The following is a 27,829-nucleotide window of genomic DNA, read 5'->3' on the forward strand; positions in this document are numbered from 1 at the left end:
CTTCGATAGATTTGTTAAATGATGAAAATAAATATTTTTCCTCTTTTCTTTTTTCTTCTCTCTTTATCTCTCTCTCTCTCTCTCTCTCTCTCTCTTTCTCTTTTTTTTTCTTTTTCTTTGAGAGTCATATTTCGGTTAGTTTATTTCGCTAAATATTTTTTTTTTGCAACGAGATATTATATATTATTCAATAAATCCCATTATATGCAGTTATATACAAAGTGATTAATGATGCTGAAGCACGGAATGATTTATTAGCGCATGTTTATTTATTCTCATGTATCGTAGACCTAATTTTCGATGTCTGCATCATGGAGAGGTGGTAATGATTTCGTTTACCTAATGCAATCCATCTTGTCGAGTTGACGACGACGAAGGGAAGGTAGGATACCTTTAATGGATTTAGAGAAATTATCGTATTTTCGAAGCTTTCCACGTTGGCTATGTCAGACTCAATAACGTTCAGTTTAGACGAAATCCGCTTGAAGAAGATGAAAGGAAGTTTAAGACCTCCATCTAATAAGAGGTCCGTAATAAAAATTCCTAACAAAGTAAGAGGGGGGAGGCGAGTTGAACATAAAAGGGCGAGCGAAAGTATGGAGGAGTTTGTTCGGGATAAACGATCGAAGGAGAGAGAGAAAATTAACTTTTCTCGTACGAAAGATCAAAGCTTTATAATAATGTTACGTCTTTCTTCTCTCTTTGCTCTATACGATAGTAAAATAAAAAGGAACGAATTGAACGGATACGTTTGGTTCGATAATTTTTGAAAAAGGACAATGATTTTAGAAAAAAGAAAAAAGAAAAAATTTTTCAAATATATTTCCTAACAAATATTCATTGTTAATAAGGGTTCATAGTAAATCAGTGCATATTTTTAGTCTCATGATGACATGTTCAGTATATGTAATTAATTACCGTAGACTGACGTTCGCCTGTTCATGTAAATACGCGTAATTACGGTACAGACAAGTGGACGTTATTTCCTCGTTGAATAGGAAGCTATTCAGAGATGAGTTTTTCTACAGTCGGCTTGCGGATGGTTAGTCTGAAAGACGAGTTTTCTAATGTCTTGATGTGTCTCTTTGATACACAAAGATTATTTTTAATGCACGTGGGAATAGTTTAGATAACGTTCGACCGTGTTTCTAAGAAATTTTTTAAAATATGGGATTATGGAGATTATGGAGAACGACACAGATGGTGGAGAAGAATGTCAACGAAAAAAATGTGTGTACAACTTACGTCAAATCAGGTCCACAGCTTTTACATTTGATGTCCACTTCGGAGTAAGTACAAATTTACAATATGACATTTTATTCAAGCGTTCTATTCAAATTTTAATTGTACGCAATGCATTTAATACTTCTTTCTATTGAATTATTGTTCGTACTCGGAAGTATAATTAGGTATATTATTAGCCATGCTTCATCTCTATTAATTATGTACCATATACACGTTACTCATTTACAATAGAATACTTTGTATCGATTGCAGCGTGGTGCCTTTAGAAAAGTCATTTAAAAAAGTTAATGCACTTTATAAATGTTATGTTTTATCGTATAGCATTTATTAATATAAATAAGATCAAATTATAGCGAAGAAATTATACGAAAGTTTCTTTTTTTTTCCTTAGATAATATATATATATATATATATATATATATATATATATATGTATATTTATACATCGTACTTGTACGATGAATAAAGATTATAGAGACACGTGTGTACTCATTTAAATTCTCCAAAGTTTCTATTAAAGTTGATTAAGTTTTTGGAAAAGGTTTCGTGCAAGTATCACGTTTAGACGCTTGATTCGTTTGATTATGAATACTGTTAGTCTTCCATGAAATACAATTAACCTTATGACTTATCTCGTTATTCATCTTACAAAAGAAATTTACATCCTAGGTAAATTCTAATTAACGTTTTACGTCGACGTTCACGTCTTAGAATCTTTACATTTCGGAAGAAATATGTCCTGAAAATTTGTCAATAATTTGATAATAAAACGTCGATAGTAGAAAAAGCTTTGGAATTTCGTAACATTTCAATTTCACGCCAGTGAATTCAGCCTTTGGTGTAATTCTTCCAAGGATCCTTTCTAATATCACACACCGTGAAATTCTCTTATCCGAGTATATGTAAAAAGAAAGATATCAAAAGTTTTTAAATTGTTTATGTATACTTATGTATTAAACTCAAATTTAGATCTCAATTGCTTTTTGTTATTCATTCATTCGTTTATATTAAAAACGTGTCATATTTCTCTAATCAATTGCAAGAAATGGGAATTTTTAACCTATGATCGTGATGATGTCATTGCATTCGTGAATTATCAGTTCGTCGTCAACGGATGTGTTGTGAGATTATGTGGAAAATGCATTTTTTTTAATACACTTGCTATACTTATATGTACATGTGTGTATATATATATGTTTGTATATATATATATATATATATATATATATATATATATATATATATATGTATATATCTCGTTAAAAAAATAAAGATATTATATTTTTAATTATCTTGTAAAAGATAAAAGTTTTTATTATAAATACTTACTATATTACGTGTAAATTTATTTTAGATAATAAGGAAAAATTTCTATGAACTGTTACGAATAAATTTAATCGAAAAGAAATAAATGTTACTCGTATTGTATGAGTATTTATTTATTGAGATAACAGCTATTTATAAATTACGTATATATTTGAAACGCAGAAGACTTGACGTATTAAAAAAGAAACATCATTAGAAATTCAGACGGAGATCTTCGGGCATTGTTCTCCATTGTGTAGCAACGTTGAACGTGTCGTAGTTTTCATTCATTGTTTAAATCGTTGCCATGCGTAGCATGCAACTCCATAAAATAAAAATGCCATATTCGACGAAGCAACATAATCACTGCGTTTAAAGATTCTCTTGTTGCTTATTCTAATTATTTGTTATCGTAATTTCATCTTCAACGTTATACCGTTATTTCGTGCCATCGTGGCCATTCACTTTTCGTCATGGTGTCATTGTACATAATAAAAAACAAAACTTTACAATTTCTCCGAATGCACGGTCATCATTTTTAAGTGACAAGAATTAGTTTCTTATCAATTAATATCAATTTATTATGTGAAATCTTTACGATTGTTTATTTAAACTTTATATGTAATATGCAACGTGTAGAATAAAGTCATTTGAAAAATATAGTCGGAACAATAACGTTCAGCAAATGGTAAATAAAGTTCAAGACACCATAGACAAATCCCTTCTCCCGGTGCATGAATTCACAATCAGTTGGACTGTCGTTGGGCTTTCCCGCCTGCTTTAGCCTTTCCTGCGAGCCTGTTCAGTCGTACACTTTCTATTCCATACATCGGACACTTCGTCGGCACGAATATATTCAATTTTGAAGTTATACAGATTAAAAACAAATGTTAATTATCGAATCAATTAATAGAATAAGTTAGATATCAAATATATCCGGGAAGCACCTGTTAAAACAATTGTAAAAATGAGAAATAAGTATTTAATATTGTGTATAGACAAAGACAAAGACAATTTGTAAAAATGAATGAAATTTGTTGATTATTTAAATTAAAAATTTTCATGGACCGTTGATATGAGTGAACAATTGTGTGTTTCTAATAAACGTACGAATATATTTTTGAGGGAATATTTAAAGAATAAAAGTTTGTCGATCATGACGGATAATGAGCCCGAAATAGACAATGTTTGTTTACGTAAGAAAGGACAACGAAAAACGAGAACAAATCATTCAATCTCTTCGTCCAATTCGAACTCTTCGGATTCGTTTATTTATGTGGCCGTGGAAGAAGTATCGGCAGTGTCGGAATGGGAGTCAGTGACGAAAGACGAAATTACGGAGAGTATTCGAGTTAACAGTGTTTCGCAAAAGTACTGCAATTCTAAAAGTAATAATTCGTGGTATTTGAAATTAAAACGTGAGATACTGAAGAGTCTACGGAATAAGATTTATCCGGTTGCAGTAGTTGGGTGAGTCACGTATCAATATATTCATTATATATATATATATATATATATATATATATATATATATATATATATATAAAACACATGAGAAAAATCGATTAATTACTTTTCATGTAAGAACGAACTTTATTATATTTGATACGATAACAAAGGTAATACTAGCGGATGTAATTCAGTGATAGAGTACTTCTCACGCTTTTTTCTTTTTTACAAAGATATTTACTAAATTGTCTGCAGTAAGGGGAGAGTTTACAAAGGTTCGGAAATGCGAACGGAAAAGCATGCAATCTTCTCGCATAGAAATGTTCAGGTGTGGATGAGTCAGCCTGGTAAACGATAGTCTCTAACATAAGTACTACAAGTTCAGGGCCGAAGGTAAAAGAGAAGACGTTCTATTTCCAACAACTTATAATTTTGTTTGTCTTCGTTCGTCTTTGTCTTTCAACAAAGCGAATTTTTTATTTATTAAATTATTCTCTTGTAATTTTTACGTCATTTTTCTACATACGTTTCCTGAAAGGAAATGAAAATGATTGTTTCTTTTCATAAAATAAATGTACTATTTTTTTTTCGACCCTGCACGAGGATAAAGAGACACGTTCACGCGCGTGTGTGCATGACACGCTGTTGCGCGGCACGCGTGTAATGGACTTCCTGTGTCCATCGGACCTGAACGCGCTGGGGTCCACGCTCCGTGATTCGACTTGTCCTATCTACTTTCCTGAAAACACAGTAACGTGATACGAAGTCTTTACGATCATTTATTTATTCATTTTTATCATTTTTTTTTAAGATCTTTGATAATGTTATTATAATTGAACTATTCGTATCTATTTAATTTAGAATTTTAATATTTGTTTTATTTTTTGTAACAAAGTTTAATTGAAACTTTTGATTCACTACAACTCATTCTTTTTTCATGTTCATAGAGAAAATTATATAATGTTAAATTTTTAATATAATTCATATTATACTATATTAAAAATATAATTTATATTTAACGAACGTTCGTATATGAATGAATTAATTTTATGACGAAAAAATTTGTGTAAAATAATATACATAAATATGTGTCAGAAGTAATATAATCTTTTATTAAACTTTCTTATTTTATGTATTCCTATCTACAAGAATACGTATAGATAAATATAAAGATATGACTTTTGAGGAAATTTACGAGAATTAAAAGTTGTAATGGAAATGAAATCAAAAGGTGGAAATTATCAAAGATAAGATTATCTTGTACATACACTTTGACTTATAATTTTGTAATAATCTTGATCCATTCACGATAGTATGAGATTTTTGCGTAAACTCCAGAAACCTCGCCGCAATTATGGCCGAAGGATACGATGCCATAAATTGTGCAAGCATCAGCCAATGGACCGCCGGAATCTCCGTAGCATGAATCCTTGCCGCGTCTACCGTAACAGAGATGACGATCCCTTCTAACGAGTAATTTATACAATGGTACAGAGTTGACACAGGCTTTAAATGGAACGTAAGGAATGTTCACAGTCATCAGAGTACGATGAGAGTTACTCTGAAAAAAAAAGAACAAAAAATCCTTTCGATGATAAAAATATTAATTAATTATTTTTTTTTTTTTACGTTCAAAGAAGTATGTCCCCAGCCAGAAACGTAAAGTCTCCGTGGTATTTTATTGTTGTTCGGTAAACCGATCGGTAGAATCGTTGAAGAGAATCGAAAGGACGGTGTCACTTTGAAAAGGGCGATATCATGATAGTATATTTTCGTAGACCAGTATGGATAAATCGTTTCGTTATAAACATAAATTTTTTTAACTCTATGTAATGTACCACCGTGATCGGTATAATTTGACCCTGCACGAACGTAGTAATCGTTTTTATCTATGGAATTGCTGAAAACATGTAATTAAATATATTAAGTACAATACATTGTATAAGATATTAATACAGATTAAAGAGTAAATATAGGAGTTATTATTACAAACAATGAAGCGCAGTAATGACCCATCTTTTTGACAATATATTTGCTCCGCATTGAAAATCATTTAATTCGTCATGAAGAGATACCTGGAAATTTATTTTTATGTGAATTTTTATAGACTGATGAGATTTTTAACGATTTGGAAAATAATAATGAAAACCATAAATGGACGCGATTTGATGTTAATATTATATCCTCCGATAATTCTAGGTTTGACATTATGCGTTTCTTGTTCGTTACGTCCAATTTGAGAATCTGAGAATATTAAAAGATTTTTAAATGAATTATATTTACAAATAACAGAAATATTTTGTCTACTTACATATTAAGCAAATGAAAACGATGGTCCAAAGCATTCTTTTAAAATACGAGTTGGGAAGTAGAGCACTTGCTTATTACTTGTAACATTTGATGCGTCATTCTTCGTAAATGTCACTGTAATTACATTTCCTTAATTTATTTTATTTTTTGGTTCATCGTTAGAGTTAAGATTAGTAAGCTGTCGTAAATCATAAATTTATTAAAACATATTATTGTTTATCAATGATTTAAATGCGAACTACAGATTTTTTAATCTTAAGTTTATGTAACATGACAAAATTTATAGCTTAAAGTTAGAATATTCTTTGTAAGATGTAAACAATATTTTACATTGTGAAGATTATCTCGACATTTATATAACTAATTTCATAGATGAGTATTATATGAATTGTTTGATGACGTCAATAATAATTTTACTTGCAACATAACATTTTATTTAGATATGAGTACATATACGTACAGAATATATTTTATTTATACATTATTTATATTTATTCTTGATAATTATCTCATTCACAAGTTCTCATATTTATTTTTTTATCGTTGAACATAAAAATTATTTTTCGAAGAATTTCCATTTGAAATGATATATCTTCATTCTGCATCACTTCGGTTCGATTTCGTGGGTTATCTTTCGAAGATCAAGGATCTATGTTTGCGTTTTTGTAGCCATTCGTCTCTTATTTCGGACGAATTCATTTCCTCTTTATTAGCATTCCCGAGAGAAAACAACACAGAAACGAAACCGATAGTTTCCATGAACATAGCTGTTAGCAATAAATTATTCGCGAGATTAACCAGGATGCTTTTCTCGTTCGCTGTGCGGACGTTTACACGATTCATCGATCGAATTAACTTTTCGAAAGATTTATCCGCAGCTTCCTTCATCGCTGTAACATTCGATGGAATAGATTTTTTTTTTTAGATTTTTTTTGAGTACGATCATTCATGGTAGATTTATTTTTATAATAGTTTCGAAATATTAAGAAATTTTTTTTTTTATGATTACCTTTTTTCGTCGTAATTAAAGCAGTTTTTTCTTCTTCACTATCATCTTCTTCGTCAGATAATACATCAGATAATTCATAGGAATTCTCATCCGATTCTATTGACAACGAAGGCTGCAACGTAGTCGTCAATATCGTCTCGTTTTTTTTTTCTTTTTCGTAATCGTAGAATAAAAAAAGCTTCGTCATCCAATCGGAAACACAGTTCAAAATTTGAATATGACAGTACCAATTCTCGTTCATTGCCGTTTTAATTCCGCTCACAATGATCTTCTCGAATTCGATCGTTGTACGATGAATATTATCAATTGCTTCCAATGTTTTTAAAAGTAAACCTCTTTTATATAATTCCAAAGATTTAGACACTTTCTTATATCTAGGACATGATGTGATTTCAATGTTAAAATAGATTTAATTTAGTTAATCACATAAATAACAAAATGATTAACAAATTTATCGTACATACTTTGCAGTTACTCTTTTATTTTTCTTATGAAGTTTCGACAATCTGTTAATTTTCTTGACTCCATCTTGATAAATCGAAAGATAGTAACATGTATCTTCGATGAGTTGCCTACCCCAAGGCGTCATCGAAAGAACATTACCTAGATCATTCGCAACTCGATATAAAGGTGATTTTTTTGATAATCTTTGTTCTAATAGACTCTCATAAATATATTTTATTCGACGACCAGGATCTTTAGGTATTCTTTGTTTCGTTTTACACCTCACATTCGCATTTCCATCGTCATCAAACACAGCGATGCAATTACTTATATCTTCGATTCCACTTAGCCAATGATTTCTTAGGAAACTCTTATGATTATTGATCCTATCGTTCGAACGCTTTGTAGGATTATGTTTTTGAGTAAACATACACTCACTAAGACGTTTGAATTGCGTGGTACATTCATAATTTAAATGACTAGAATTATTGGAAATAAGATTACAAACGAGAACGTTTAGTTGACCGAGTGATGAACCATTATTATTCAATGAACCGTTTGCTAAAGCAACGTCCAAACGAGATTTAAAAACTCTCAGAATATGTTCAGGTGAATCCTTTGCCAAGTTAGTAAAAGCTTCACTGAGAATAGAAATTGTGTTTCGATTATTTCTTATTTTCGATTTCGTGCACTCCCATAATCGATCGCTGAACTCTGAAAGATCATCGATCGTTCCTAAAAATCGGGGATTCTTTGCATTGTACACCTGTTCACAGATTTTAAAGTATCTTAAAATAGATTAAACAAAAAAAAAAAAGAAAATTACATCAGAATAAAACGTGGAATATCAAAATAAACTCACTTTATTTTTAGGTAGATTAAGATTGTGTCTAGAAAGATAACGATCAACGGAAGACGTTACTTCTTCTGTGATTCCTCCTAAATCGTGTAGTAATAATGAACCTCGAAGTAAAATTTCAGGGAGCCAATCGTTAGATCTGATATTATGAATAGCCGAATTTTGTTTATATCGATTAACGGTTGACGTTAATTCACATGTTTTAGCAAAATTCATTAAATTTCTTCGTATCACGTGACAAATTTCAGAAATCGTTCGTTGAAGGCCATATTTTTCATTAGAAGTTCTTCGTAGTGTTATCGGTCTTGATATCGGGCCAGCTAATTTTGTTAAAAAATTTTCAATCGCCCGTTCAGCTGGATCCACGTGTTCCGAACTTATAAATGTGTCTAACGAATCATTTGTCCATGATTTCAACTGACGATAATAACTGTTTGTAAAGATCTTCGACGTCAGACTTCCTAAAAATAAAATATATTTATGGTATTAATATGAATTATTCTATCAAGGAAATATTTTTAATTTATATTAGATGATTTTACCAAGACATAAAAAGAAGAGAATTCTCTTGGAACGCATATTGGCAAAACTGATCTCTTAAAAAATACTCTTTCATCTTTTATAGCTTTTCTACTAGGTGAATTTGAACGATTTTCGATAAGGACCTTTGAAATATTACAAATTAATGTCATTCTTTAAATTTTACTACGTGCAAATCATTGGAATTTCTAAGTTCTTTTTTATCAGAAGGATTTCTTTTTTTTTATTTTATTTTATTTTATTTTTTCTTTTTATCTCAACCATAAGTCTACTTATATAAATTTATATGTATTAACATAAATATATATTATTTGGTTTATAAAAAATAATATGTACTTATATACATGCATTTTATATATTTTATATATCTTTATACATGTACTCATGTATAAATATATCGTACAGTTTTCATTGGTGAGTCTCTTGTTGGCTACGACTGCCATCTAACGGGTGTACGAGAAGTTACGAGATTCTACGTGATCATCTGCAGAGTAAAGACAGTATTATCTCGACGTGTTCGTTCTATCGGCGCAACTGTCAGCCGGCATTTCTCATTGTATTTCCTCACGGAAAATCGATATACCTGTACGTATCGTTACTCCTAGTATTCTTACGAAAGAAAAATCTTACGTGCGCGTACGTCTTAAGAAAATCCAGGATTGTTCGTTATTTTTATTGACACGAAACATAACGGTATAGGCAAGAAAGAAAGAGAAAGAAATAATGTATATGTGTGTGTGTGAGTGACTGTGTATACATCTCTGTGTAAAACAAAAAAAAAACAATAATAGAAATAATATAATAATCAAGGTCGAAAATGATATATTGTTTTTAAGTATTTATTGAATATAAAAATATATATTGACCATATTGATCATTATTCGTGACTGTGATCAAAATCGATCAATTATCAAGATGGACGAGGATGCCATGTGGAAGAATTTCTACCACAAAATTGTGGAAGAGAAAGAGATGAAAGAGAAGGAACAGAAGGAACGCACGGATCACGAGTTGAGGTAATGAAACGTAAATCTTTTTTCAAGGTTAAATGAAAATCAACTAAAATATTAATCAGTCTGACAAAGTCTATAGACAGGTACATTATGTGTGTGTGTGTGTGTGTGTATGATGTGTATATACACACAACATATATATATAACATATATATATATATATATATATATACAGCACAGTCGATAAGAAAATCTACAATATAAATAGATCCAATTTCGAACGATCGATTGTGTTTTAAAAAATATTTTTCTTTTTTAATATTCGAATTATAATTATACATAAAATTTTAACAAAAATGTGATAACACGTTATTATTAAACTAATTATTAGTTTTATATTTTGAACATGTTTACGATGCAACTGCTTCTGTTATATTGCTGGTGTCAGAATCTATTTATAAAATTGAGAATAAGCAAGGTAGAGTCTTTACCGTCGCATTTGCATGCCAGTACTCTCCTAAATACATCTCTCTTTCTCTCTCTCTCTCTTTTTCTTTTTTCTTTCTTTCTTTCTCTCTCTCTCTCTTTATTTTTCTTTTTCTTTCTCTCTCTCTCTCTCTCTTTCTCTCTCTCTCTCTCTCTCTCTCTCTCTGTTTCTTTCTCTCTCTTTGTTTCTTTCTTTCTGTCTCCGTCTCTGTTTCTCTATGATCCAACAGAACGTTCAAGGTTGTTTCTAACATTTCATGATTCATCACTGGCAGACTAGCTTATTACCTAACGTGTTCCCTTTTTGTAGAACTTAATGGTTAAAGTTTTATATCGTTTAATAGAAATAAAAAAGAATTTCATCCGGAAGAGAATGATTATTTTGTTAAATACGGTTCATCCGTTGAAAAAAAATATTATTTCTTTTTGGTCTCTTCTTGCCATTCGACACCTTACACATGGAGTATGTGTTGCATAAACAGTATAGTTCAAACAGTAAATATTTCGCATTCTGTCTCTCCTTAAACGGTGACGAACTACCGGGATACGTACGTGCTCATCTTACGAATAATTTTCTTCTGAGTCGTTACGATTTCATATCAATATATATGATCTATACCTAAGAAGAATCTTTCTTTTTTTTTTTTTTTTGAATGATATGCAAATTATTCCAATTGAATTCGGTACAATTGTTGAAATAAATCATCATTGATGGAAGTAGAAAGATAACGCGAAAGTCGGAAAATCCATATTAATATAGTTTCATTGTTCCTGGCATTAGCCTGAAAACTCATGAATAATTCAAAGACTCGATAAGTCGTATTCCTTTATTGTTATAAGGATATGAAACATCTCGTGGAATCGATTTTAAGTATTAAGAATTAGTCTCGTGTCTCATACTTTTATTTGTGTTGATGTCATCAAAAAGATAGAAAGTGAATGAGTGAGAGAGAGAAAGAGATAGGGAGAAAAAGAGAGGGAAAGAGGGAATATGTGTGTTGCAAAACCTTATCATCTTCGAGATAAATTACTTTACTCATTGCTCGTGATTGATCTCAAAAAGTACAGCCTACGTCACATCATTTTTCTACAGGAAATTCCTGATTTCGTGCGAAAGAGGAAACTAGATTGAAGGCATCGATGTCATTGACGTTAGGTGAATGGACGGTGAATCCTAGAGTAGTCTTATAATTGTGAGAATGAATATATTTCATTGCATTGAGTACGTTACGTAATATATGAATTTGAATCGTAAATATATAAAAAAATGTTCATAGAAAAGAAAAAAATTTATATATACTTTTACAAAGTGCCCCTTTTATCGCGCGTGTACTTTTTGTATCGGTAAATGAATGAATTATTCATCGTTTTCCAAATGCGAGAAAAGAAAAAAGAAAGGTTACAAAAATAGAAAAAGTATCAACAAAATTACGTAAAGTCGTAAGTATCAACAGCATTGACGTAAGTCGATTGATTTTTCGATTTAGTTTTATTTTCTAGAAGTAAAGTTCGTGTATATTTATAGCGTCTATTCTCTATGCGCACGGTATAAAGAAAGGTGCGTCGAAAGTTAATTCTCAATGGATTAATTTAATTTCACGCTGAGAAAAGTTAGAAAATGCTTTTATATTTTCTTCCTTAAAAGAGAAAACATATATATATATATATATATATGTATGTACATCGTTTTATTGAAGTTTGCATAATGAATCACATAACAACGATCTCGCAAATGATTCGTATCATATTACAGGTTAAGTATAGATTATAAATTAATTTGCCGTTATCTTATCGCAATAAAAGTCTTTTTAAATGATTCAAATTCTATAAGATTATATCAGCGAAGATTTACGGGAAAATGTTAATATTGAAGAAATATTTATAAAAGTGAAATAAAATGAATTGTATATCTTTCGAACGATTTACTTTCAATGTTTGACCTTCGCGATGATTTTTTAGTAGCGCGATATATTAGAACATATATACGGATGTATATATACACAACCTCCTACCTATTATCCTCCGATCTACCTGTATGAATCGAGTCTTCTTTAAACAGTTTCTAAGGAGACACGATTCAGCCTACACGAGCTTTCTCACGAGCTACGTATAAACCTATTATATATATACGTCGATCGCAAAATTCCCTACGTTCTTCGTGTTCCTATGTGATTATCATTTCCTCGTAAATGATCGTTGCGAGTTTAAAGCTTAGAAACGAAATAATTTCAGTGGAACGTGTTCTCCACGCGGAAACCATAGGTCTGTCAGTTAAAGCTTAGCAAAAGGGAATACCATAGTACTCGGAACGTATTCGTTGAAAGTTCATTCCAATTTTCAAGGAATTAACTCAATAATAATTAACACTTTGTATTAAAACGGGATTACAAAGGTAACGAAAGGCAGTTTATCGTTTGCGTTCATTATCGAAACAAAGTGAGTGTGCTTCTATGATGATGTTATCAAGGTTTGAATCGTCGCTTTTATCGATACATTCCTGAATAACAAAGTTGGCATTATCGCTGGGTTGATAACACGAGAAGTAATAATATTATTCGGTCATAATCGTAAACCGTAGTTACATTTGGAAGGATATATGTATGTAAAAGGACGATATGTAGAGAACGATATGTAAAGTTTCTCGTCGAAACTTCGAATTTAAAAGACGATTCATATTTTTTTCTAAAGGAATAAAGGATCATACAAAATGGCACATTTTCATAAAATGGACGAGAAACATCCTTATTACGCGATCGCCGCTGCTCGTATGTGGCAAAAACCTGAAACCAAAGCAGTCACTACAGCTAGCATCTATTGGAAATTCGCAGCATTCAACTTTATTCATAAAAGGTGAAACGTGCTCGTAATGTTACGAATTCGTTTGTAGTAGAAAGGCTTATTTATTAGATATGATCGCTTATTTTTTTTATTTGTCGATTAATATTACAAACATTTCAATACTTTTTCATGACTTTCATAAACGACTAGACGCATAACAAAAATGCAACGTATGTGGATGATAAAATACACATTTGTTTCGATCGAAGTAACATTTTACTTGATTTTTCCGCTTTTTATTTTGCAACTCGTTTAAAAGTTCCGACCTATTTGACGTAAACGTTATCGCGTTCGTGAAAGCAATCGAAAACGAATCGATTAAAAGTCTCCTGTTTTTTGTTTACTGTATTACCTATTCAACGAACGTGAAATCGATTATATAATAATTAAATACAGATTAGCTTGGTAACAGACAATATATTAATTTGGCATTGAGCCGTTAGTTTGAGAAAAATACGTACGATTGTTTTTTCCTTCTTCATCATTTTGTTTGTTTCTTCAAACGCCGACAAGGAAAAAGAAGTTCGCATGTTTGTCGAATTACTGATTTGATTAAATCATCAGAAAAATAGTCTAATGGAACATGAGGAATATATTGAATTTTTATTGCTACAGGATACAAGAGACCGATGGCGGCTTCTTCGAAAATCTTGGCACGTTGCTGGCTGAAAAAGTACGTGCTCAGGAACAAATGGAAGGACCTCTTCCGAAAAAGAAGGAAGAAATAGAAGCTGAAGATGAGGATAATTTGAGCGAAGAAGGAAGCATCGAGGAACCATCTGAAGCTTTGTTAGAAACTGATAGTGATCGAGACGAGAAAGAACATGCTCAAAATTTTTTGGTCGAATCCGTTGGATTGAACGTAAGTTAATTTTATATTAATATAGTTAACAAAAAATCAATATAGTATAACGGGTTCGTTAAAAAAAAAGAATTCATTATATTACGTCGAATTTATTACAAACTTAAAATAATAATAAGTTCGATGTAGGATAAAATGGAATTCAAATTCGGAATTCAAATTTACTTGAAACATATATATGTATTTACAAACATATATCATATAAATTAATATATTTCGTAGAAATTGATAATCGATGATTTCGACGAATTTGTTGGATTACGTCAAATTTATTATAATATTAGTACAATAATAGTTTAATATAGGATGAACATCATATTTATTTGAAGCAATTCTCTGACGAATACATAAATATGACTATCTATTCAAAGTTTAAATCATTCGAATCCTTGTAGATTTTTCATATGGTATACTTAAAATGCTCGTAAATTTAAAAGTCGAAAAAGCTATTCGACATATTTCGGTCACGAGATAGCAAGCTGTTCGTTGGAGAGTTTCTTTTTTTAGATTCGCTTTATTCCCATCGTGAGAATGAAGATCTAATCTCAGAGGAAAACTAGTGAGTCGACTTGTTGAAGATATTAACGAATCGTTTTAATTCTGTTGAAACGACGTCGATGCTCGTCTTATCCATTTCTCACGTCAGCACTGACGTAGATACGCACTAAGAAATATCTTGAGTGATTCTATATCTAAACGAAGGTGGCATGGAATATAAGGGTTTGCTTTTTAAGAATTACGAAAAACAACTGTTAGTATTGATGAATCTTCTTTTTTGCTTTAGTATGCCACTATCTCACAATAATTTGAATCAGAATCTGATCAAGATAATCATTGGATATATAGAACATAATTGTACTAACGCTTGTACACATTCGTTTCTAATTATTCGATTTGATCAATATCACGTTATAATACTACATCTTGATATTTCTATATAAAATAATGTACGTATAACAATTAAGTCACATGATTGCATATTACTGAATCGTAAAAAGAAATTTCAAGGACAAGATAGTTTCCTTCTTCTTCTTTTTTCTTATTTTTTATTTTTTATTTTATGACAACTTATTTTAAGGAAATGATCGATCGATAATTTTATTATAGTATAGTCGGATGATTAATTCATTTCTAACCGTCGGATCGATAACTCGTCTATTGTTTACATTAGATTTACCCTCACACGAGTCCTGACGATCGTCCTGATATTGATTTTTTGAAGGTTACGTGCTGATTCGTCGAAGGGTAGACGAAGCTACTCTCTCATTCTCGTTCAAACTGTTGTCGTAATAGTTTGTTTCGGTCAAGCGAGTGGTAAAGGTTTGTTTGACTAATGAGTCACAATGGTGCGCAATGCAGTTGGGGATGTTTGTTGGCCCTGTTTCCGTAAAAAACGAGGAAGTAAACGTAAGTTCAATGAGTCGATTATGAACATGGCATGATATTTTTTTTTATAAAATATTCGTGATTTTCAAAATGTTTATTAAATGGACAAACATCGATCGTAGATGGTACGAAAGAAAGAAAAAATGTATATGTTTTATTCTCTACAAAGTCATGCAAAATTTATATTTAATTTTTTTATCATTCAAAATTAATCATTTTAGTGTTTGTTATACATATGTTATATTTATACTAATAGAATTTTCATAGTATATAATTTTTGTATTAAGACATGAAAAAAAAATTGACTTATAGAAGGTTAACAATGAAGATATAAACATTACTTCACAAAAGGACTTCCCGTTCTGTTAAATCCGTCCACTTTTGTCACAATCGAGAGATAAAGGAGCAATCAACGTAGAACGTCCAGAATATTAATTCGAAAAGAAGTCTCAAAGTCGAGTTTAAATACATCATTAAAGAAAGCGACGTCCTCGTAGTTTCACACGATCCTTTCATTCGTATAATTTTCAATGAGTTTAGTTCAGGTGAAAGATTAATTAATTTTCATCAACGATCCAACGATCTCTTGTCTATTAAAATCTATTTTAAGTATGTTCGATCGCATAATTATTACTTCCTAGTTTGGTACGGAATAAGTAGCGGAAGAAAAGGGGATTAAAGGATTCGATTATTTTCTTTGATAGAGAAAGATAGTACTACGTTTGTAAAAAAACGTAATTATAAAGTACTCTTGTCTAGATAATGACAGCCTTTCTATTTTGATTCTTGCAATTCTATGACCGATAGCCGAACTCGCGTGCACTTACACTAGATTCACATTCTAACTGAATCGGAAAGGGGAGATGAATAAATAGATAGATAGATAGAAAAATAGATAGATAGATAGATAGATAGATAGATAGATAGAAAGAGAGAGAGAGAGAGAGATAGAGAGAGAGAGAAAGTGAGAAAGAGGGAGAGAAAAGTGTAAAGAGCGAGGAAGGAAGAAGGAAATAATGATAGTTAAGGTAGTATTATCCTGCAAGCTCAATCGGAGCAGTTAAGTTCCATTCGAAACGTGATTCTTAGTGTTCGTCGTCGTCGACAACGACGACGACGACGACGACCAACGACGACTCTGATCCCAACGATCTATCTATTCCTGGCAGTATTGAGCTCGCCTCCGCCAAGTCCCTGTCTTCTCTTCTTCACGCGAACATTATCCTGATCTGTCTCTCTTTTTCTTTCTCTCATAGTGTTTAATTGTTTTTATTTTCTCTTTAATTTTCTTTTCTTTTTCTTTCTTTTTTTTTTTTTTTTTTTTTTTTTTTATTGACAACACAGCGTGTTCGAGTTAAATTAACGGAGTGTATGAGCTTTCTGCTATTTGTGATTTTACTAGGAATCGATAAATAGATCTATAGATTACAGATCTAATTTGTTCCGTGAAAAGTTTGTTGAAAAAAATTTTTCGATTTGAATCGATTTAAAGGGAAGTGTTACGTGTTAGAAGAGACTTGAATGTTGCCTTTGTATTGAAGGATCTTTGAAACGTGAAATGTAATTATTATTTATAACATATTCGATAAGGCCAGTGCTTATGAAGATTTTTCATTTGATCGATTTATGATTATTAATTGTTTAAAAGTAATCAACTTTATATCTCTCTCTCTCTTTTTCTTTCTCTTTCTCTCTCTCTTTCTCTCTCTCTCTCTTTCTCTCTTTCTCTCTCTCTCTCTCTCTCTCTCTCTCTCTTTCTCTTTCTTTCTCTCTTTCTCTCTCTCTCTCTCTCTCTCTTTCTCTCTCTCTCCCTCTCTCTCTCTTATGATAAGATGAATTAATTGGTTTCAATCGACGAGCTTCTGTCTCGACTCTTTCCATTAGTTCGATTCCGTGTGGAAATGCGTGTGTGTGGATTTATTCAAGATATAAAACTGGACTGTTACTCAGAAAATTAGGTTAAGCAATTTTCTCTGTAAGATAATTTAAAAAATTGGCCAACTGTCAGAAGTAACATTTGAAAAAAAAAAAGGAAAATTGAATTTTTGTTTTACTACGAACGTAACGTTTTTTTTTAACAAGAAGTTCGTTGCTCTTTTGAAAAATCATTTCATTCATAGTAGATTTATATTTTAATAAAAAAAAAAAAAAATATTTAGGAAAAGAAAAAAGAAAACTGTGTGAAATTTTGGTAAAATTTTAAATCCAAAATAGAACAAAAAAGATGGACAAAATTCTTGAATGAACTTCACCCACATAACGTGGATTCGGAAATAGAATGATGTGTAAAATTGGACCGAAAGAAAATTGCATAATTTAACGAAAATTGGGCGACAGCTGAGTAGGAAGGACGATAGTCTCGCGTATCTACATATTACATGTATACGCTCGTATACACTTCGCATACCGGGTGTTCTATCTCGGTGTGTGCCTTGATGGCCAACGAGCTAATTGCCGGTATATCAACTTTCATTGGATACAATTGTGTGAACGTACGAACGCATTGTAGTTGCATTTGTCCTGTGGGTCAAACGGGATACGACATACTTTCGTACTCTTATTATATCTCTCTGTTGATATTATTTTTTTCGAATATAAGACGTGAGAACGAATATAAAGTTTTCAATGAATATAAGTGAATCTAGTAAATTTTATTTCTAGTAATATTTCTTTTTTTTATTCTTAATACTAAGATCCATGTATTTAGTAACAGGTATGTTTAACCCTTGGGATTGTATTGTTGTTTTGATAAAATAAACTTTGGTTCATGAAATAAACAATTTAATAGGAGAATCTTAAGACGCAGGAAACTTCATTGTCAGAGTCAATTGCTCTTGGCAAGTCTAGTCGATTTAACGACGATGTGACAGAGAGCTACAATGCTGACCTATTATTAGATATATTTTGTTACTTTTTGACTTGTATTCTTTCTGTAAACATACTGTACTTTACGAAGCTTCGAATATTCTCTTTTTCGTACAAATCGTTTCTTTTATATTCACGTTTACGAGTAAAATTTATCAAGAGATTTCTTTCTAAAGCAATGGCAAAGGATCAACTATTTGTACTATACGTTACCGCATTCTTATTGGTCTCTCTTTCTATGACGTACGTAACGAAGATGCTAAAAAAAGAGCACTCCGCTATATATTTCTCTTGTAAAACGAGTAAGTTGTATATATCCGTTCTTTATTTGTTTGTGAAAGTTGTTTTTTTTCACATCAATCAATGTAAGTAATTATTATTTCATATAATTTCTCAGATTTGATTGAAACGTCTTTCTGTAAATTTTAATAATTTATTCTCTCCTACGAATTATATAATTTGATTATATTACACACACATACACGCATGTAATATAATATAAATATATAATAATAATAAGAACAAGAAGAAGAAGAAGAAGAATAATAATAATAGTGTTAGTATTGGATTTTATTAAGCAAATTTTTTTTTCATGAAACTGTTATTTCGATGAAAATAAAGAATACAAGTTTATCGATGTATTACGAATGGATTTAATTAGATGACTCGTGATTATGTACACGCATGATCAAATATGCGTCGGGCTGTTGTATCGTTGATAAGAAAAGGTCATGATGGAAGTTCAGTTTTGTTTAAGTAAAAACGTAAGTAAGTTAGCCGACGAATACGCTGTTTTCATTCGTTCTTATTAAAGAATTTTTATCTCGTTTTTACTATGTACTGTGGCGTTTGCAATGATAGATCATTGTAAGCTTTCGATCATGTCATAACAAGTGTTTGTAAATCTTTCTTGACTTGTGTGAGAACTCTTTATTCATTATTCGTACGTCTTTGTCTCGGTGAACATACGATACAGAAGTTCTTTGTTCTAGTCGAGAAGAAGCTCGTTGTAATATAATAAACAAGAAAAGTAAGATTCTCAAGCTCGACATTATCTGTGTTTTTCGATTCCTAAATAAGGAGAACTTATGGTGCATAAACATGGTCATTGTTCTTGGCTAAAACGCGATATTCTGTGGGTCATTATCGCCTTGTCCTAAATTCTTCTTTCCAAAATCTATAGCCTCATCGTAAAACGAATGCCAACATTTAACGACGATCTGATCTCTTAAGGCCAATCGTGAATTGTCTATAAATAAGTGTGGTGACAGTGCAAAACATTCATTTCTATAGTTCGATGAGGGTCCATTTCATTATCATTTTATATTAAAACAAAGGTGAAGTGTCAACGAATACAACGACGTTGTTAATCTTTATTTATATTTGATATAAGTGAGAATGATATTTGCGTGAACGACAAAATGGTTAGCACTAGTTCGCCCGGTGGGGCGAGCATCTATGATCGCAAAAGAAATAATTTTCGTGGAATACCAAAAGCAGAAGTTGAAAGAAGAACTAATGTTCTTCTACAAGCAATGACGGTGAGTTTATTTTGTCAAGGAATGAATATATTATTGTGTAATGTATATATTTGTGTAATGTAATGTATATATATATATATATACATACGTGTTGGAATATCACGTAGAAGATCGAACATATCAAAAAATGTTGTTTGATATGAAGAGGAATATAATCATATAGTGTAAATTATTTTATTGCAAGTCAAGGCGTGGCGAAAATTTTTAAGTCAAATTCATTTTTTGAAATAAAATCATATATATTTTTTGTTGTTACATTAAAATTTGCTTCATTCTTACAAATTAGTGTCTGCATTATATGTCCATATTATAATCTTTGTAATTATAACAGATTACGTTTATTTTTTACTAGATTGTGTGAACTTGATGTATTTCAGTACAATTGTAACGGAGCTTTTTTGTTGAGTATTTCGAAAGTAAACTTTAGAGTCTGATTAAACCTTTTGTTCTAATAAATATCTTTGAGTGATGTTTCTTGAAGAAAAGTATGAAATACATGTATAGATACATGTATTATCGTTGTGGTTTCTCTTTGATAAAAATCTACCGGGTAATGGATTTTTATTAGATATTTGTTCAACAAACTTATTAAATAAAATTTGAACTGTCTGACAATATTATGGGATTATTATTTTTATGCTAAGAGCGCGGTAATAAAATAGGTAATCGATAGTGTATCTATTTAATTTATCACGTATGTTTTACAGATCGAGGAACTTTACACGGCTCTTGTGTATATGACACAACATCAAATCGGCTATGACGTTTCTAACGAGTGTGGACAAGAAGCTCTGTTAAATCATCTGCAAAATGCATTCAAGATCGACAATGAAACTCATGAAAGAATATTGGAAGAAACGCAAAACATGGAGGTAGATTTTTATAATCATTTTACTTATAAATCGAGTTAATCAAAATTCGATATCGATGAGTATTATTTTTATTTGTTATTAGGCTCCAGAAATGCATCTCAATGTAGAAGTGATCGAAGCCAAGGAATTGGTATCCAAAGATGCTAATGGAAAAAGCGATCCGTTTTGCGCTCTTTATCTCGAATCAGCTCCTACTAGAAGATACAATACAGCTGTAAAAACGTCTACTCTTAGCCCAGTATGGGAAGAACATTTTGAATTGTGAGTTGTATCTTCGATGATTAATAATTATTTTTCTAAATGCGATTATTATGCACCTGTATATATGTAAGATTTCATATTCAGTTGATAATGTTATTTGTGAGCGCCATCTATCACTATGAAAATTTTTTATGCCCTTTCAGTAGGCAACATTTCTGCAGTTCTTTGCGAAGAACCTTTTTGTATAGAACCTTGCGTATCGCAAAAGTAACATTATTTACTTAATATGAAATAGTATTTTTATATATATGCATGATAATAAATATTTACATAAATATATATATATATATATATATATATATATATATATATATATATATATAGATCATCGATAAATAAATAGATTAATTATATTTTGAATTGTTTTTAACTATTCAAAAATGAATATTAAGAAATTAAAATGTGTTTTACAGACCTTTAGAGGATCCAGAAAATGACGTTCTATCCCTGGAAGTTTGGTAAATGTTTTGCAAGTTAAATTTAATAAGAAATATAATTGATAAACTATATACATATATATATATATATATATATATATATATATATATATATATATATATATATTATATTAGTCTTGTTTTTCTTTTATTTTTTGTTTAAATAGGGATTTCGATGCAGCTGAAACTGTGCCTGAGAAAATAAGTAAAGTTAAAGATATTAAAGGTGTTCGTGGTCTCGTGAAACTTGCTAAGGAAATCGCTGTAACAGCCACAACTGGTAATCATGATAATGAATTTATTGGACGTTGTCGAATACCTTTAAAGGTATTATAAATTTCTAATTCAATATTATATCTATCAGCATTATTAATGCTATATTTAATATTTATTTTTTATAAATGAAATGAAGCTATAGTAAAGTGTAAAAAATTCTTTGTCTTATGAAGCGTAATAGTAATATAATCGATCACATCGAACCTTTTATTCGTACATATGACTATTTTATTTGACCTTAATAGATTTACATTGATGTGAACATCTGGTTACATTTTCTGCCGACGTAATACTGTTATCTTATTGTATTCATAATTCTTCCATTTATAATAATTCAATTGTGATTATTTTTCGAGATAGCCTTTTCTATCAAAATGCAACTATATTTGTCACTTAAAGATTTGTTTATTTATAAATCAATTTTTTATTTAGGATATTCCAACGACTGGACACATGATGTGGTATCCTTTGGAGAAAAAAAATAAATCTAAACGACGAGGAGTTGTTAAATTAAAATTGGCTTTTAGCGCGGAACATAATGCGCAAGTTGCTGCTCAGGAACACAGACATTTACTCAGAGTTTTATTGTTATATGAACTTGAGACCGAAAAAGTTGAAAAATATTGTTGGTGTGGTCGATGGTCAGGTCCTGCAGAAGCATTAATCCTTCAACATAGTGCACAACGTGGTCTTTTAGCTAGAAATATTGCTTTAGCACAATGGATTGAATATGCCAGGATCCATCAAGAACATCCACTTAATTTTATGGTTTTTAATAAATTGATAGTCGATTTGTTAAGACCTATGGATAATGGATTATTTTCTACGGACGAAACCAAACTATTTTGGGATGCTACAAGAAAACTATTATATTCTTGTTTAAACAGTATCAGGAAAATAAGAAGATTAATTTTAGGAGACAAGAATGCCACAACACAGTTATCGGCTATTTTAGGGTATATTTTTCTCGATCATAGTATTATAAAATTTTCAAATGTACAATAATTACATTAATTTATTTAATTGTAGGATATTATCATCTATTGCCACTCTTAAAATTCCTGAAGATTTTGATTTATTTCTTGCAAAGATGTATCCTTGGTTTCCAGAACCAGATGGTACGAAATTGGATGTTATCCAAGGTTTAGAGAACACAGTTATACAAGGCGGTATCGAATGGTATATATATCTTTTATTTGTATATAATTTTTCTGATATGATTTATATTAATTATTGGTGATTATATACTGTTACATTAAAAGGTTTGAGCACATAGCAAGTAATACTACTCCCGAAACTAAATCGGACGAAGATACATTAAGATATTATATTAAAGTAATTCAATTAATCAGAGCAGATTTACAAAGATCTATAGATTATTATGACAAGTTGTTCATTAAGTAAGTTATATAAAAAAGTATATCATTATTATTGTAATTTATTTTATGTTATATAATCGTTTATAAAAATTTTATTTTTAGAAAAATTAATTTTCCTTATACAAGAACATTGTATATTATGTATGAAAAGAAAATAAGTGACATGTGCATGGAGGCTGTGGAAGATGTGTGTGCAAGATTGAAACATATAGAAGTCGATACTAATAATGATTCCGAGCTAAGTCTTGGTACAACTTTGTTCGAACTCTATCTAACTCTTCAACGATATGCTATGTAAGATATAAAAAGAGTAAATTATTTTAATGATCATTTAACTTCTTTTAAATTAATTAATTGTTTTATAGACTGGGACAGATAGTCTGTGCCGAAGGACAATTGGAACCTATGAAAATACAAAGTTATCATGACTGGTTTAAAGCTGGTGTAGCACATTGGTTAGATATTGCAGTATACAAAGCTATAAAACGAATTGATAGAGCTGTTGAATTTGATACATTACAGGCTATTGATAATACTGTACAATATACATCCAGTGCAGTTGATACATTAACGATTTTTTATCAAATCAAAGTTTTCTGGACACAACTGGCATGGCCTGATGTTGAAGGATCTTATACATTTGTCACTAAAATTATAGACGTACGTTATTAATATTTCTCAATTTTCTTTTTTTTTTGTTATAATTTTGTTCCTTTGTTATATTCATGATCATATTAGTTTGAGTACGGAAACGGTTTTACAGGATATTTGTAAGTGTTCCATTGCATATGCTGACAAAATGGCTACAAAAGCAGAGATTACAACAGATTTAGAACAGCTTACTGAAAATAGTGTCTATGAGAAAAAATTCTTGGTATCTAATGCCTGGTGCTTTGCTATTAATAATATTGACTATATCAGAACATCGATTGGTCCATTAGCAAATGACTTAGGGCTTCAAGGTATCGTCGATGCTTTAGGAGAAAATAAGACGGAAGAAGAAGCCGATCGTTGCAAACAAACTCTTCAGCTAATCATTGCTAATGCGGCAGACACGGTGAAAAATAAAATTATTGAATTATTAGAAGTTGTTGCGCACAAAATGGCACCTGCTATGAAGAGGTAAAATTAAATACCGTCTTCGTGCTTATAAAAAGATATATAAGATTTTTATAAAAAGTTTATACAAATTTTTATAAAAAATATTTTATCATTATAGGTATCTCATGGAAGGAGCAGAATTAATAGATACTACTAGTAATGCGATGGATCGACTTTTGCAATATCTTGATTCAAATTTAACGATATTACATGATAATCTTAGTCAGGATAATTTTGAAAGAGTTCTCCTTGTTATTTGGGAAATAATGTCTGAAACACTTTATCAGTTAGTTCATAGTAATCTAGAAGTAAGAAATATATATTTTATTAATTCACTTATTTAAATGAATATTTATATATTTTAACTTTTTTATTTCAAAAATTGTTTACAGAAAAGAAGACCACCTTCATTTTACTCTAATCTACACCGGACACTTCATACACTCATTAGATTTTTCAATCTTGGTGCAGATGAAACGTCGAACGTGCAGGTTTTAGAGAAGATTGAAGAACTTTTGAAACTTCATGGTTTGGAAACGGCTGAGCTTATTCATCGATATAATCAAGATCGATTGAAAGAACAGAAAGAGATGGAAGAAACTATCTATGGTCTTCTCACTGTTAAAGCTTGGTTCTTGAACAATTCATTGAACATTCAAATTCTCAATGCCAGAAATCTACGACCGATGGATAGTAATGGTAAAGGAAATTATCTTTTTTTTAATACATAATAGAAAAGTTTACGCAATATATATATATATATATATATATATATATATATATATATATATATATATATATAAATTTAGAAAGCTAAAGCATAAGTTAATAAAAGATGCTTGAGCAATATCAACAGTACGAGAATGGCAAATAATATAATGAACAACAAGAATGAAAAAGTAAAATATTGGATTACGAATAATATTTTCAAATGTATTATATTTCTAATGCAATAGGGTAATTGGTAACGGGGTGTAGACATAGAATGACATATTTTTCGATTTTATAGGAGATTTTATAGGCAAGCTGTCTACTCTCGAGCGCAAACTGCACTCTAAATCTAAACAAAGACTGAAAGAAGCGAAGAAAAGTATGTAAAAAAAGGTGGACGTGTAAAATTCTATTTCATCGCTGTTACATGACTCGTACTGGTCGATTGCCTGTCCTAAGTGAGATTAGATTTTGAAAATGCATGGCACGGATCAACTTTATTATTGTTATTTCCAAGTAGAAATGTTAGCTCTTTTTAATCGACACAATGATTTTTCTTGCTCGAAAAGTTGAATACACTGTCACGGATATAAAGAAAATCGACAGATTTTTTCATTAACTAGATTCTTGAAAAATTGCCTTAAAATATTAAAATTATTTCATCGTCTAAATTAAATAAAATCTCGTTGATGAACTGTCGATTGCTTTCAACAATCACTTTCACCGTGCATGTTTCGTTCTACATTGGGGTTTTTAAAATATCACTCAAATGTCATAAAATTTTACGTGTTTTTTTTTTCTTTTTACAGGCAAATGTGATTCTTACGTAAAAATAAGATTGTTGCCGGAAGAAAAATTTATTGATAACAAGACACCAAAGACGCATGTACAAAAGGAAACTTTGTTCCCTCTTTTCGATGAAACTTTTAACATGTAAGTTTAATTTAATTAAGTAAAATCTCTACATTTATGTCTTTATGTTATCTTGCTGTGTTTTAATATTATAGTCCTCTTACCGAAGAACAACGAGCTATAGAGGATGCCATAGTGGCTTTTGAAATAAAAGACAAGGATTTCTTACGAACTAGATTTATGGCTGAAGCCTTTCTATCATTCCGTGAAATTCCAGAAGTGGGACCAGAGAAAGGAATAGAATCAATGGAACAAATTCATTTAAAACTTTCACGGCCAAATAATAAAAGTACGAATTAAAATTAATTTATTTAAATTATTATATTTATGTACGCGCGCGCGCGTGCGCGTTAAAAAATTGTTTGATCATTGTAACTTGTTTCTTTTAAGGTACGGACGTAATTCGAGCCTTAGAACATAGGAAAGGAGACAACCAAGCAATGGATTTCATATCTAAAATGCATAATAAATGCAATGCAAAATAAATAGAAACACATTAATATAAAAAGTCATATCGAATAATGTTCATAAATGTAGCTATCATCACTCATTGCCTTAAACTAGTGTCATTTTTAAAGAATTTTAATATTTAACAAAAAACGAAAAAAAGAGATTTCTCCCACATAAATATAAAGAATATTTTAATTTGACAATTAAGCGTTTTTATAAAAAAAAAAATGTTAGACTATGTAAAGGCAACATTTTTATACTTTCCCATAATATTTTTAAATTTTCGCATTTCATAATGTTAAGGAATTTGAAAGTCTGAATAAGTGTTACTTATATTCAGTACGTGCATTTCCATAAGATGCAAATGTCTTATTTAACAACATATATTATTTATAAAATGTCATTTGGAAAGGATAATATAAATTTGGCAAAAATAATTTTACATCAAATACATGTACATAGATAGAGACGTGTCAAATTGTTAAATGTAAATACGTATAGCAGCATTATTGTAATTGGTAGCTAATATTTTTATAATCCATTTATGAAAAGAAATTTAAAAAAATTAGAATATACATATACATATACATATATATATATATATACACACACACAATAATTAATTTAACTACAGTTAATGTTATTACAAAAATATGCAGTAAGTGCATAACATGCAAAAGTAAGAATTTAATCTAAGAATATGATTTAGATTAATCAAATTGAGCGTTTGACTGCCTTTTAATTAATATAGAATATTTTTATTTCTAACAAACTTTAAACAATTTTTTTCCCTTTATCACAATGTTACAGTTTTGATTTATGCAAGTAAGCATAAGAAATACATTCTTTTATATTCTTATAATCCATATTAATACAATATTGTAAAATAATATTAACATTATTTTCTAATTTTTAGATATAATTAAATTTTTTTTTACAACTTTGGTTATAACTAGGGAAAAATATAATGATCGATCAATACTGCCCATCATCTTTGATTATATATAATATAATGAGTACAGACAATTCTTGATGGACATAGATAAACAGGCTCTTATTTTAAATGCGAACATTTAAGCGAAAACATAGCTTTCTCGAAATTGTTAAAAAACTTTATCATTATGCACAAACTATTCTCGAAGAAAGATTACTTTTTGACACGATTTTTTTATGAAAAAAATAAACTTTTATAATAATTCGAAATTGCCATATCCTCCCATAAATCATCATTTTTTAAATGAGACCTTGTTCATCAAGTCGGTAATAGGTTGATGTGAATATTGTTTTTAACATTTTTTTGAACAAAAAGTTTCGTATAATGATGTCCCTTGAACTTTC

The 27,829-nt window shown here is 30.2% G+C and overlaps 1 protein-coding gene across 15 annotated transcripts; it reads left to right on the top strand.

Annotated features, from left to right (window-relative positions):
• Nucleotides 1-1,078: 1,078 nt before the first annotated feature.
• LOC124422636 (protein unc-13 homolog 4B) lies at nucleotides 1,079-27,694 on the top strand. 15 transcript variants are annotated; one of them, XM_046959370.1, is made up of 19 exons: nucleotides 1,079-1,289; nucleotides 13,289-13,450; nucleotides 14,054-14,300; nucleotides 20,800-20,964; nucleotides 21,047-21,225; nucleotides 21,639-21,683; nucleotides 21,830-21,989; nucleotides 22,371-22,894; nucleotides 22,968-23,117; nucleotides 23,201-23,338; nucleotides 23,420-23,611; nucleotides 23,683-23,977; nucleotides 24,081-24,439; nucleotides 24,537-24,726; nucleotides 24,811-25,117; nucleotides 25,428-25,508; nucleotides 25,939-26,062; nucleotides 26,137-26,330; nucleotides 26,432-27,694. In XM_046959370.1, exons 1-19 carry the CDS (start codon nucleotides 1,168-1,170, stop codon nucleotides 26,524-26,526), a joined length of 3,729 nt encoding a protein of 1,242 aa, XP_046815326.1. In that variant the 5' UTR covers nucleotides 1,079-1,167; the 3' UTR covers nucleotides 26,527-27,694. The 15 variants fall into 15 exon arrangements, with proteins under 15 accessions (XP_046815326.1, XP_046815330.1, XP_046815324.1 ...); XM_046959368.1 differs by lacking the exon at nucleotides 1,079-1,289 and adding an exon at nucleotides 3,692-4,020; XM_046959371.1 differs by lacking the exon at nucleotides 1,079-1,289 and adding an exon at nucleotides 9,659-10,177.
• The last annotated feature ends 135 nt before the right edge of the window (nucleotides 27,695-27,829 follow it).

Source organism: Vespa crabro, chromosome 3 (genome assembly GCF_910589235.1).
Source record: "Vespa crabro chromosome 3, iyVesCrab1.2, whole genome shotgun sequence".
NCBI lineage: Eukaryota > Metazoa > Arthropoda > Insecta > Hymenoptera > Vespidae > Vespa > Vespa crabro.

Coding starts and splice junctions, on each gene's coding strand:
- LOC124422636 (XM_046959368.1), top strand. CDS start 3,707: ATGACGGATAATGAGCCCGAAATAGACAATGTTTGTTTACGTAAGAAA. Junction 25,118..25,427: donor ACGACCGATGGATAGTAATG/GTAAAGGAAATT, acceptor TCGATTTTATAG/GAGATTTTATAGGCAAGCTG. Junction 25,509..25,938: donor ACTGAAAGAAGCGAAGAAAA/GTATGTAAAAAA, acceptor TTCTTTTTACAG/GCAAATGTGATTCTTACGTA.